The 14,457-nt window shown below is 28.3% G+C and overlaps 2 protein-coding genes across 3 annotated transcripts in view; both read right to left on the reverse strand.

The window, feature by feature from the left end:
- Nucleotides 1–2,106, reverse strand: part of LOC123264778 (dynein beta chain, ciliary) — a 76,995-nt gene extending 74,889 nt beyond the window's left edge. Inside the window, exon 1 of one of the 2 annotated variants that reach the window (XM_044728245.1) lies at nucleotides 1,981–2,106. The gene's annotated coding sequence lies outside the window, so the exon portion shown is untranslated. Of the gene's footprint in view, nucleotides 1–1,593 lie in introns of both variants that reach the window. The other variant, XM_044728244.1, reaches the window with a different exon arrangement.
- An 8,664-nt stretch (nucleotides 2,107–10,770) lies between these two features.
- On the reverse strand, nucleotides 10,771–14,168 carry LOC123264859 (zinc finger protein 600-like). Its single transcript, XM_044728381.1, has 4 exons — nucleotides 13,907–14,168; nucleotides 13,256–13,374; nucleotides 11,140–11,395; nucleotides 10,771–11,070 (listed from the first exon to the last, which is right to left on the reverse strand). Exons 1-4 carry the CDS (start codon nucleotides 14,019–14,021, stop codon nucleotides 10,970–10,972), a joined length of 591 nt encoding a protein of 196 aa, XP_044584316.1. The 5' UTR covers nucleotides 14,022–14,168; the 3' UTR covers nucleotides 10,771–10,969.
- Nucleotides 14,169–14,457: the final 289 nt, after the last annotated feature.

Below are 14,457 nucleotides of genomic sequence, written 5' to 3' on the forward strand. Positions count from 1 at the left end.
TTCTTAATTATTAACATTTTTTAAGATATAAGCACATCCTGATGTTACACTCATCAAGAGGTTTCATTTGAGTACCCACATGCATTTTGATATATTTTTCATATATACATATATATAATATATATAAATATATGAAATATTGATGTGGGTACTCAAATGAAAGTTCTTGATGAATATAATGTCGGAGTGAACTTATATCTTTAAAAATGTTAACAGTTCACAAGATACAAGGTCATTTCTTAATTATGTTAATTTGCACTGTAATTTCTTAACTATTGACGTTTTTAAAGATATAAGCTCATACCAATGTTACACTCATCAAGAGCTTTCATTTGAGTACCTACATACATTTTGATGTATTTTTCATATATACATATATATATATAATATATATAAATATATGAAAAAATGATTTTGGTATTCAAATGAAAGGTCTCGATGAGTGTAATGTTGGGGTGAGTTTATATTTTTAAAAATATCATTAGTTGACAAGATAGCAAAGTCAGTTCTTAATTATTAACATTTTTTAAGATATAAGCACATCCTGATGTTACACTCATCAAGAGGTTTCATTTGAGTACCCACATGCATTTTGATATATTTTTCATATATACATATATATAATATATATAAATATATGAAATATTGATGTAGGTACTCTAATGAAAGGTCTTGATGAGGGTAACATCAAAATGAGCTTATATATTTAAAAATGTCAATAGTTCTCAAGATACAAGGTCATTTCTTCAATACGTATCTATAGATAGAGCATTTTCGAATGCACCCTAAATACATATCATAAATTGACTATTGGTGAGAGTGATATAAAACCTTGAAAAAGCACAGCTCTAGGTCAAGGCTTTTCCAACGATACCAAATTCAACCATAAAAACCCATTTTATTATATAAATCCACTGGTCACAAAATTTTTCTTATTCTCTTAATAATATAGATTAGACAAAAAATTGATTTGGTAATTAATAAACAAAAAGCTCTTTCCCGGGAAATAATTTTATGATAAGTCCATACGGCTATATTAAACCTGATCTGCTCATATATAATTTTTTACCAAAAGTATAATGTTGAAGTCTCCGACAGTAGACGAATGTTCGCTCAATTGCCTCTTATCCTTACAAAAGAGTTAATTATTTAAAATAATTTCATAATTTTAAAACTCTGTAACTGCTGAACAACTTCCTTTTTTTTTTTTTTTAATTGATATAAAAATAAAACCTCTCCGAAAAAAAAGAACTAAAAATTTTTCTCAAAAACCTAAAAGGAAAATGCACAACTACAGTCGACGCTCTCTGTATTGGACCTTTCTGTATTTGACCGCTCTCTGTATTTGACCACATTCTTCCTCTGTATTTGACGATTTTACACAGCTCTTACGGACAAGGACGAGTCAAATACAGAGAATGGTTCTGTACGGGCGAGACAAATACAAAGAGCGTTGACTGTAACTTCCACCAACTATTGATCCTATTGAATTTCAATACTCAACAGTCTCGAGCATATAAGGGTGGATATTAAAAAGGAGCAAGCCACATTCACGTTGATTTAATTAAGTCCTGGGAAGCTTTATTATATTACCTCAGTATGATCGCACTCCTCCGTAGTACGTAGTGCCCGTGGATAACGATGAATGCGTCGTTCATTCTCCAATTATTTTTTTTGCACAACTTGTATCGGAGTTGCTTTAAAAGCCTATTTAGCGTACAAAGGTTCCACTATAATTGGAAAATAAAGTGAAAGAGAAAAAAATTATTCCTCGAGGAAAATTTTCCTCTCTCGATAATCACAAGTGACATCGCTCTGTACACTATCAGACATTAATTTCACCAGTTAATCAAGTTAATCGATCACTCTTTTATTGAAGCTTTCTTTGATAAATTTTTTACATTATTTTTTTAACAAGCGTGACTTACAGTAATTTCAAAAATTATTATTTCATATCGCATAAGAATTTTTAGAACTTACACCACCATCTAGCAGTCTTTCTGTTGACATTATTAAACCGAACCATCAATATCGTTATCACAGATGATAATATCAAATTTCAGCATGGTAACTCAATATTTTGCGATCATCTGCTAGTCTAACTGTTGCTATCCCAAACGGTACAAAAATTTTTTTGATAATATTTTGTTGAATTTAAGTTGACAATTATTAATTTTTGACTTCTTGTTAAATAAAATTTACCGAAAAGTCAACAATTTTTTATGTGACGCTCGGGATACTAAAGAAATTTTTATTAACGAGGCTAAGAACGTTGAGAACTTTGTCATCTATTGAATTTATAACACATATGTTATCTAAAACTCACTAGTTTTATCGAACAATTTAAAAATGTTAATTGTCACGTTATTATATCAGTTTGCTAACTGATAATATATGTAATAATTTTTTGTATTGCAAAAAAATTCGTAGAAGAATTTCCAGTCGTTTCGAGTTATCATAGACTAAAAAAAATAATTTTTGTAAAATTTTCTAAATAAAACGACAGATTGCCTATCCCTTTATAAAAATATTAATAATTGATCTGAAATATTGGTTGAGAAAAATTTTAATAATTATCTATATTATTAAGAGAATAAGAAAAATTTTGTTTCCAGGATAGTCATATGGTGAAATCGGTTTTTTTAGTGAAATTTAGTGTCATTGCAAAGGTCTTGACTTGAATTTATGCCTCTTCAAAGTTTCATATCATTCTCACCAATAGTCAATTTATGATGATAAGTTTTTAGGCTGCATTCGAAAATACTTTATCTCTAGATACATAATTAAGAAATGACCCTGTATCTCGTGAACTATGGACATTTTTAAAGATATAAGCTCATCCCGATGTTACACTCATCAAGACCTTTCATTTGAGTACCCACATCAATTTTTCATATATTTATATATTTATATATATATGTATATATGAAAAATATATCAAAAATGCATGTGGGTACTCAAATGAAAGCTCTTGATGAGTGTAACATCGGGATGAGCTTATATTTTTAAAAGCGTCAATGGTTAAGAAAGTACAGTGCGATTTATTATAATTAAGAAATGACCTTGTATCTTGTGAACTATTGACATTTTCAAAGATATAAGCTCATTCCGATGTTACACTCATCAAGACCTTTCATTTAAGTACCCACATCAATTTTTCATATATTTATATATATATATATATATATATGAAAAATATATAAAAAATTGATGTGGGTACTCAAATGAAAGCTCTTGATGAGTGTAACATCGGGATGAGCTTATATCTTTAAAAACGTCAATAGTTAAAAAAGTACAGTGCAATTTAACAATATATGATACATAATTAAGAAATGACCATGTATCTTGTGAAATATTGACATTTTTAAAGATATAAGCTCATCCCGATGTTACACTCATCAAAACCTTTCATTTAAGTACCCACATCAATTTTTCATATATTTATATATATTATATATACGTATATATGAAAAATATTACAAAATGCATGTGGGTACTCAAATGAAAGCTCTTGATGAATGTAACCGGGATGAGCTTATATCTTTAAAATATATGTTATATATATGTATAAATGAAAAATATATCAAAAATGCATGTGCGTACTTAAATGAAAGTTCTTGATTATTGTAACATCGGGATGAGTTTATATTTTCAAAAACGTCAATAGTTAAAAAATTACAGTACAATTTAACAAAAGTCATTATTTAATAACGCGACATTTTAGTTATTTATACTTCACAAGTTACATAATGATTGTAAGGCTGCTAGTTATACATAAATAAATATAATTAAATAACAAAATTAACATAATATCCTTTATTAAAAAGTTGATGTGACGTTTTCATTGTTGTCGCTTTTCATTGCTATGGTGACCACTTTGGCAACGGTTAAATATGAATGAGTAAAATTTGTAAAAACATTGATTAATTAAATTAAATTGTCGATGATAAACATTTTGACAGAAGCGTGCAAAGCGCGCTCGATTTTATAGTTGTCATAAAAAAGCAAAGGGTCGTATTATACAGTGAAAATAAGTAAATCCAATAATTTATCAATGAAAGATATTTTATTTTCAACAGTAGTAAAAAATATTGTTGTTATATTTGCATCATAATATGAACATTCACAATTTTATTACGATATTGTGCGAAATATTCGCTCGAGTCGGCTAGTTCACTTATTATTTTTAAAACACGACAACAAGTCCAATGAAAAAAAATTTGTTTGTGTAATTTTTGTTGGATTATAAAAGCAACAAATTATTTAATAGATAAAATTTTTTTCATTATTTACTTGATTTATTTAGTTGGACAGAGATATCAAAATGTATCCTTAAAAGAAGAATAACTGATTCTCAGCCTAATTTAAACGACCAACAGATATAACTTAATATATAATTACTCCCGCGAAAACTTTATCAAGTATTATTGTTCAAAATGTATGATTGGTTCCTTGTAGTAGGCCTTGTTGGTATTATTATTATTGTGCTCGTAATAAATCCGTTCAATTGGGGTAATAATAACGAACAAAATGGAGAAACAAAAAAAGAAGCAACTGTCCCGGATAGTGGAGACCCTAAAACAGGAATTCAGCCGGTAATTGAAAAACATATTGATTCAACAACTATTGAACATAAAAATAAAGCAAAAGATGAAGAAGACAGCAGCCAAATTCCTGACGATTATAAAATCGGTAAAATTTCAGAAGATAATTTAAGCGTTATAATAGATCATATTAAAAAATTAATTAATAAGTCGGATAAAGCAATAACTAATTTCATTACCAATTTCTCCGCGACGGATATTGAAACATACAAGACCAAAAAATTGGCCAAATTTAATGTAAAAAGTCTGGATTACGTTAATTGGGTAATATCAAATTGCATAAATGTTTTGAGCTACTACGCTAAATACAATCCCACTAATGACTCCTATAAAGAGTACGCTGAGTTAATAATCACTCAGGGCAACAATTTTCTTCCAAATGCGCTTCCGCTTACGGCTGAAACAAATTTCGAGCTTTTCTTATCTTATCTCACGCTATTGTCGATATACGAGTGTTTGTTCGAAAACAACTCGGAAACTCGGAATAAAAATACTTCAATCTGTCATAATGCTATTGTAAAGCTGGTACCGGAATGGAACACGTTCTTCCTGATTGACATTAAAGGGTTTGATATTGTGAAGATCAATGTCCCGCGATTTTTAACTAATTATTTGTACGACTATCCGAAGTTTGCAAAAGACAAACGTGAGTATGATAAAGTTATCGCCGGAGTTATTGATGATTACAAAAGTAGCTCTGAAAAGAATGACTCAGACGATTACTTCCTAAGTGTGTATAACGCTTTGGTTTTTGAGTAATTGATATAATTATCAGTAAGATATTGATTAATTTGTCGATTAAAATGTCGTACCTTTGAGACAAAAATCGCGTTATTTTAATTTGAGCTAATTTAATCAAGATAATTTTGAAGAATTGAGAGGATTTAGTGATGGTGTATTTTTTAATTAAGATATCTAGAGATTTTTTTCAAACGATAATTTTAATTCAACGAGCTAAATAATAATTTAAAAATACTCGCTTTTATCAATAAACAAAACTAAAAAGTAAAAAATAAATAATAGTTTAAAAAAACTAAAAAACACGCTTTTTATAGAATACCAAATTAAAAAATAAAAAATAAATATAAATTAATAATAGTGTAAATAAGAAAAAAATGTACTTGATTTAAAAAAAAAAAAAGCGTAGGGTAATTTTTAAGACATTATCAAAATGATAATCCTTCTGCTCATATCTGTCAATAAAATATTTATAACTATTTACACCATGCACCCCACGCTTTTTTTACAATCAAATACATTTTTTTCTTATTTACACTATTATTAATTTATATTTATTAAAATTTATTTTTTATTTTTTAGTTGGGTATTCTATAAAAAGCGTGTTTTTTAGTTTTTTTAAACTATTATTTTTTGGCTTATTTATCCTCGCATGTTTTGCAATGATCGCTTCTCGTTAAAACATTCTCTGATACGACCAATTTTCATTACTACACGGAAAAAAGTAAACTGTAATATTCACTCGGATTTCGGTTAATTTTTATAGTTTCAAACAGTAAAGCGGATATCGGGGTGGCCAAAATATAAATATTACAGAACTTAATGTAGAAAGTATAAAAGCGACAATTTATAATTTAATATCCAAAATAAGTGATTAGTAGCTGTCACTATAGTAAATAACGACTCTTTCATCTTTAAAAATTACAGTTTCAAACAGTAAAAATTGCCATTTCAATATATAGTCGATATTATGAGGAGAAGGGGAACTCAGATGAAAGAGAAAGGGGTCTCACTCTGGGAGAATTTAACGTTTGAAACAGTAAAAATTATACTTTTAAAATATACATTTTATCAGTCCGAACAAGTCAATAATTACAGTTTGATTTTTAGCGTTGCGTTTAAAATTTACCGTTTTACATTGTAAATATTGACGTTGCTTGTATTAGAAATTTACTAACTTTATTTTATACTTTTTACATATCATAAGATCATTTTTTAGGTACGAAATGATAAATATCAAAGTCTGAATTCTTAATTATTATACTTTAACATTTTAGACATTCACATAGCGAATATTACTGTTTGAAATAGTATTTTCTTCCATGTAAAGAGTAAATTGTAACGTTTAAATGGTAAATATTATAAAGTGAATAGTAAAATCACGATTTTACTGTTTGAAATGGTAATTTTTAGCAGTTGATCATTACTTATTATAAATCAACTGTTATTTATTACAGTTTACTTTTTTCCGTGTAGCCATAAATCGCTTGATCTTGTTACATAAGGCCATATCATTTTTTATATGAGAATAAAAAAATAATTTATTGAAATTTTTTCATTTTTTATTGAGTTTATTTAGTAAGAAAGATTCTTATAATGTCAATTCATGAAAATAAAATTCGAAAGCGAGAACTTTTGGAGTCATTTATAAATAAAAATTAAAATAAGTGGATTTGTAAGATTTATGCTTGTGATAATAGCATTAGCTATTATTGGTTTCGGCGTATATTACAATCAAACTCAGGACAAAAATGTAGAAGCTAATGGTGAAAATTCTGGCAGTATTGCCTCTGAAAAAACTTTAGGAGGAAATGCAGGAGTAGAGCGAAAAGAGAGCAATCATCTTCCTAATCAATCTGGACTTCTACTTAATACTGAAAAACTAAGTCAAAATTCTTCTGGTTCTGCAGAAACAATTATTCAAGGCGACGTAGTACCAGTTTCTCCTCAAAAATCCGAAAAACCGGATGCTCATAATATTTCTGACGATAATAGGCAACGTATCATCGAATATATAAAGCACACAGATACTAAAACTGATTATTCACAAGCAATTTATATTACTAACTTTTCAAAAAATCAGCATGATTTTAAGCAAAGAATGATTAATAACATAAATCAAGACCCCTCAGGTTATATCCATAGTGTGGGTAAAGTTGCTATTAATACATTACGCTACTATGCGATTCCAGATTCTCATCATAAAAAAGAAATTTTAAAAAACTTTGTTTGTGAAGTGATAAAAGCTCTCAATACTTATGCTGTACCGCACGTTACAACACTAATCGAGTGGAAGGGTGTAATTATAAATTATCTTAGGCTATTGTCAATGTACGAATGTTTGATTGAGTGTCAATCGAAAACACTTCATAAAAGTGATTCTATCTGTCATGATACAATTGTCAAATTAGTTCCACAATGGAATTATTTTCTGGGGCAACAGCTTACTGGAATTGAATATGTGCAGGTTAATGTTTCAAGATTATTGACTAATTATTTGTATGATCACCAGAAATTTGTCGAGGAACAAAATATGCACGCCAGTGAAATCAATCGGGTCTTTGAAAATAACAGTCCAACTGATGACAATTTTTATAATTACTTTAAGAGTGTTTATGATGCTTTGACTAATCATTAGGCAGGAACTGTTCTTCCTAAAGGATCCGAAGTATTGGATGTTAACACTCCAGATCCTTCCGACGATGTGAATATCGGAAGTGCAAATGATTCTCCTGGCCGGTCTGAAATTCAATATAGTCTTGATGGAAAAAGTCAAAGTCTTCCTGGTTCTACGGAAATAAATACCAAGTCAAGCTGAAAAACCAGCAGTTCTTCCTCAAGAAGAAACAGAACACAGCACCGATCAACAAAACGTTCTTTATTCTAATATTTCTGAACGTAATAGAGCTTCAATAATCGCTCATATGGTCAATCATCGAGATGAAATTGATTATTATTCAAAAGGTTTTACCATAACTACCCTGATAGCCAAGTTGGCCGCAACTTTCTGTCAATCTACTGCCGCAACTTGTCACCAACTTGGCGGCAACTCTTGGAAAGTAACTCGGTTGGTGTCAACTTGTTCACCAAGTTGTCGGCAAAAGTTGCTCTGAAACTTTTTCACACCAAGTTGACGATAAGTTTCTCAAGAAATTTGGCGACATATTGCGGCAGTAGATTGGTCTCTTTTTTCTCAGAAACTTGTAGCCAACTTGGCGCCAACAGTTACAAATTCGGAAGTTGACCGCAAGTTGTCGCTAAGTTGGTGGCAACTATCTGACACCAACTTGGTTGGTCTGAAACTGTGGCTATCAGGGTACATTTTCAAAGGACCAAACAACTTGGATAAACAACTTTAATAACCCTGATAGCCACAGTTTCAGACTACTGTCACAATCTACTGCCGCAATATGTCGCCAAATTTCTTGAGAAACTTATCGTCAACTTGGTGTGAAAAAGTTTCAGAGCAACTTTTGCCGACAACTTGGTGACAACTTGGTGAACAAGTTGACACCAACCGAGTTACTTTCCAAGAGTTGCCGCCAAGTTGGTGACAAGTTGCGGCAGTAGATTGACAGAAAGTTGCGGCCAACTTGGCTATCAGGGAATATCATCAGTAAAATGGAAACGGAGAAGATTACTGCCGTACTAACAATCGCTACAAACGCTTTGCGTTACTGTGCAAGAAACACTTCTAGTTCTGCAAATGAAATATTAAAAAAATTTGTACGAGAAATAATAATTACGATGAATAATAATGCTTTACCTAGAATAAATGATTATAATGGAAGTGCATTATTCTTAACATTTATGAAGTATTTAATATTGCTATCGATGTACGAATGTTTGATTGAATGTGACCCTAATAATTATCGAAAAAGTAATTCTATTTGTCATGAAGCAATTATCACAATGGTCCCACGATGGAATTATTTTCTGAAGCGAGAACTTACTGGAATGGAGTTTGTGAAGGTTAATGTTCCAAGATTATTGACTAATTATTTGTATGATCACCAGAAATTTGTCGATGAACAATCGTTGCACTATAATGAAATTCTTCAAGTGCTCACGAATCCCTCGGCGGTAAAATGACGAGTTGTATAATTATTTCTATAGTATTTATTATGCTTTAACTTATGAAGGGTGATTCCTACTTACTAAAAAATTTTGACTCCAAATTACGACAGAAAATTTTTTTCTGCACAATAACTTTTTTAGAAATAAAGTTGAAAAATTACATATTAGAATACAATTAATCAAGTAATTACTGAGTTGTAATGTATCCCTGGTTAAAAAAGAGAATTAAAAAATATTAAAAATTGAATACATCCTTTTTGATTCTCTTTGGAGAATTAAATAGAATTAAAAAGAATTCAGGGTTATAAGTTTTTTATTCTATTTAATCCTCCGTGGAGAATTAAGTACACAGAAAGAAAAATTTGTTGACTGGAGAACAAAATTCTTGGCTCAAAAAAATTTTCGGGTGCCTGAAGGACGACTGAAGTTGTGTCGGCCGAAGTAAAAATTTTTTGAGAAATTCTATTCTTGGTGGAAGTCATTTTTTCTTAATTCAAATTATCATAAGTACTTGATACAATAAATTTTTATATTTGATCAAGATTTTAAGATACTTTAGGGAAGCAGCGTTACCTAATTCAGCTGAGAAAAAAATTTTCTTACCTTGAGAAAATTTTTCTCTTGAATATTTGATACCTATTATATATTATTTTAGCGTACAACTATACATATTGAATGAAAAAAAAATGATTCAATATTATTTAATCTTCCCATTTGACATGTTAATCAATAAAAATATTAATGAAAATTTGCTTCTATCTTTATATTTAACTTTTTGGAGCAAGAGAGAAATTTTCTCAAGACATGAAAATTTATTTCTATCAAGAACTAAATTTTTTGGAGCAAGAGGCTGAATTTTCTCAAAACAATAAGACTTTCTTGACTTAAATAAATTTTCTTGGATCAGGATACATATTTCTTAAAGCAAGAGAATTAATTTCGTTGGAATAAGTAAAATTTCTTGTGTCAAAAAAAAATTTTTTTTTCGCCCAAGAAAATAATTAGGAAGAAAAATATTTTCTTGGCTCAAGTAAACCTTTTTTTCTGTGTATTTAATCCTACATGGAGAATTAAGTAGGATTAAATAGCATTTCAAATAAGAGACATTCAATACTTTTGAATTCTCCGTAGAGAATTAAATAGTATTAGAAAGTATTCACATTCAGAAATTCCCAGTACGCATAAGGAGTTGTTAAAATTTTCTAAATATAACAAAAATAGCCTCAACTGATAAATTAATATCGAGTATAAATATAAACTAAAACAAATACAAACAAAACGAATTTTTAAACTAATAATTTTATTATAACGATTATTCTACTATTTTTTTGCTTTTTTGTTCGACGTTCTCAATCCTTCATTAAATTTTTAAATCATTCAACGTTTTTTTATTTTTATTTTCATCAATAATTTCAAATCATGACTCAGTGAAAAAGTATGCTTCATTTTGGAGTGATGATCTAAAAATTTTTTTTCTATAAAATGTTTATTACATTAACTAAATAAATATACTTCATTTTTCTTTTTCTTTTGCTTTTGAAGAGAAGATACTATAATCTTTTTATTTTGCGAAATTTTTTATCATCACACTTGCTATATTTATAACCATTTAGAATCATTTTATATATGACTTCATGATTGGTAAGTTGTTCTAGAAAATAATAGAATTATTAATAAACAGTACGCGAATAAAAAATTTATTATAAAACTTAATACTTACCTATAGAATTTATAGATTTATCATGCTTGGAACTTTTACGTTTTTGCAATTTACAAATATTAGACTGGCAGTGGCGTTGAAAAGCTTCTAGCCTTTGAAATTCGTGATAACAAACCGTACATTTGTATCCTTTACTTTCAGGATGTAATTTCATATGTTTTTTTAATTCTTTCTTTAATGAGTTTCTATAATTACAATATTGACATTCATATATTACACCGATGAGCTCATCACTTTCTTCCATTTCTAAATTAACCTGATAATAATAACACTTGGTAAATTATCAACTTAATAGTGTTAATTATGTGCAATTGCTACAACTTTTATAATTATAATTATTATTCTTATATTATTAATGTTATTATTTTTTTTTTTTAATTTTATTATTACTATTATTTTTTGTTTTGGTTTGCAATTGCTAACACATCAATGGTCTACTCATTTAGCAATCTATCTATTAATTTTATAATTAATATTAATATTTATAATATGGAATGCTTATAATTAATATTTATAATATAGAATGTTTATAATTAATATTAATATTAATATTCTATTAAATATGAAATCACTATGCTAGCTATAAGTCATCTTGTTATAAATCAAAAAAATTTTTTTCCCCCCTCCGGGCGGAAAGCATCAATTTTCCTCCCGCTGCGCTAAACGAAAATGCTGCTTTCCGCCTCCGTCGAGGGGAAAAATAGTATTCTCACCACGGGCAGGAAATAAGAAAGCCTCAGATCACATGTTTGTCGACCTCGGCTTCGCCTCGGTCAACAATTACATGTGATCTGAGACATTTCTTATTTTCCTGCCCTCGGTGAGAAATGTACTATAACTTCCCACTAAGAAAATCGAAGATTTTCAAAAATCGGGAAGTTATTGTTTTCACCCCGTTTTGCAAAAATCGAGTTTTCATCAGATCTCGACGTTTGAAGGTCACAGGAAGCTTTCCTGACTATCCCCGCGAGGTTGTCACGGTGTCTGTATGTATGTGTGTGTGTGTGTGTGTCTGTGTGTGAAAGTATGTGAACCGCTTATAACTTTTGAACGGCTTGACCGATTTCATCGCGGTTGGTGCCATTCGAAAGGGCTTGACCAAACTTAGATTTTGAAAACAATTTGGACCGATTTAGATCAATAGATTTTGAGAAATCTTAAAAAAACTGAAAAAAATTTTTTTTCAAATGTGGTTTTTTTGGAATAACTTTTAAACGGCTTGATGGTTTAATTCCAAAAACTAATCAGCTCTTAACCTCAAAAAACCACGTCGATCGCCACCAGTCCGGTCAAAATCGGTTAATTCGTTCGAGAGATATCGTGAACGAAAGAAAACCGAAAAAAGTGTTTTTTCGGAATAACTCCAAAATTCCTAGCGCGATCAATTCAAAATTTAAGATTTTTTGTGAGGCTTGAAAAACTGCGTCGAATGCTTCTAACCGTGTAAAAATCGGTTGATTCATTCAAAAGTTATTGCGGTTTAAAAATTCAAAAAATAGTGTCTTATCAAATCTCTATCAGACTTTTGAGCTCGAAGAGCTCAAAAGCATATGAAAGCAATCTCTTTGAGCTCAGAGAGCTCAAAATAACCCATAAATTGTATTTTTGAGCTCGAAGAGCTCAAAAACGTCATTGGTGCAATTTTAAGCGCCTAAGTATGGAATTAGCCGGAAGTTGCAGGGATGGCCTTCAGGGTCAACCGTTTTCCTAATTTTTTTTTTTATATACTTACTGTTGTATTAATATTAACCCTATTAATGGCCCCTAGGCTGTTGGGTTTATTTATTTAAATAAAATAAAATAAAATAAAATAAAAAATTTCAAATTATTAAAATTGATTTGAAGAAATTAAAAAAGATTTGATTGGAATTCATATATATTGTGCATGGTAATCTTATTATTTTTTAATTTATTTTTCTAATGAAAAAAATCATAAATCAAATTCAATTTAAAATTATCCCTGATTAGAAAAAGAAATTTGAAAAGATTAGAAATAATCTCAGAGAGATTAAAAAGATTTAAATTGACAAATATATAGATATACACTTTGCATGGGTTGAATCTTTTAAAATTTTTTTTTTTTAATAAGGGATGAAAAAAAATATTTATATATTACCTGCTTTTCTTTATTTTCATCAAATATTAATCCAAAAACTTTATCAACAGTTATGTCTTCAAACGTTTGATTTTTCTCGTTAATAAAGTTAACTTTTTTTTTATTAGCAATATTTTTATCTTTAATAAAAAAAAAAAATTAATTAGTATCGGTAAATATAATATTAAAATTAATGACATCTTATTATTTTATAATTTTATTTTTAATGAATAAATATTATGAAAATTAAATTAGCAGACATCTGACAATTTTTATAATTTTTCTTATCGACAAAATTATTACAAAAAAATTAAAATAAAAATTCCATATCTTCAAAATTTGAGAAACTATAAGTGCAATTTTTGAAAAATATTTTTTAGTTATTATTTAATTAATGAAAAATATTAAAAAATTTTTAAACACCTCCTGATTTTAGTATCATAAAATATTTATCAAAAATTGCATTCTCAATTTTTTTAAAAATTCTCCATGAGTAAAGTCTTTTTTATAATTTGTTTATTAAAAAAAAATTTTATTTTTAAAAAACTAAAAGTGCAATTTTTAAAAATTATTTTTTTGTTTCAATTTTATAAATGAAAAAAAATGAAAAAATTAAAAACGTCGGCTAACTTAAGGATTATAAATTAACATACTCAAGGAAAAAAAACTTACGTTTTAAATCCGCTAGTTTTTGGTTCACTTCTTCCAGTAATAACTCTAAATACTTTTTCATTTTTTGAATACACTTCATATCTTGAAGATCTTCGAATTCCCAATCGAAATTCATGTTTAATCAATATAAATAAATAATTATTCAAAAAATTTTAATTAGTAGTTAGTAACAAGAATTATTATTTATGTATTTATCACCGATTAAGTTGAGAAGAGAGTTAATGACGGAATGCTTGCTCGTAACAGTTAATTTTTAAGTTTTGTACTATACATGAATAAACAATGACAAAATTTGATATCAAAGAATTAAGCGTCCTCTTTTTAAAATCGAAATTTTAATTGCAATAAAATTCAATAATAATATTAATTTCATACTTAAAATTTTAGTTAATAAAACTTTTATTTAAACTTAAAATGTACTTTTCATTATTTTTTATTTATTTAAATATAGCTTGAATTATTATAAAAATCAATTGGTAGGTGAATTAATAAAATCATTTAAAAATATTTCAATTTTTGTTATTATATGTTGGTAAAATTGAGTTTAAAAT

This window comes from Cotesia glomerata, linkage group LG5, assembly GCF_020080835.1.
Source record: "Cotesia glomerata isolate CgM1 linkage group LG5, MPM_Cglom_v2.3, whole genome shotgun sequence".
Taxonomy (NCBI): domain Eukaryota; kingdom Metazoa; phylum Arthropoda; class Insecta; order Hymenoptera; family Braconidae; genus Cotesia; species Cotesia glomerata.

What these genes read in the sequence shown, in the direction of transcription:
- LOC123264859 (XM_044728381.1), bottom strand. Translation starts at nt 14,021, where the DNA reads ATGAATTTCGATTGGGAATTCGAAGATCTTCAAGATATGAAGTGTATT. An exon ending in AAAACTAGCGGATTTAAAAC is followed by an intron (nt 13,375 to 13,906) that starts GTAAGTTTTTTT and finishes TTTTTATTAAAG; the next exon opens with ATAAAAATATTGCTAATAAA. An exon ending in ATGAAAATAAAGAAAAGCAG is followed by an intron (nt 11,396 to 13,255) that starts GTAATATATAAA and finishes TATTATTATCAG; the next exon opens with GTTAATTTAGAAATGGAAGA.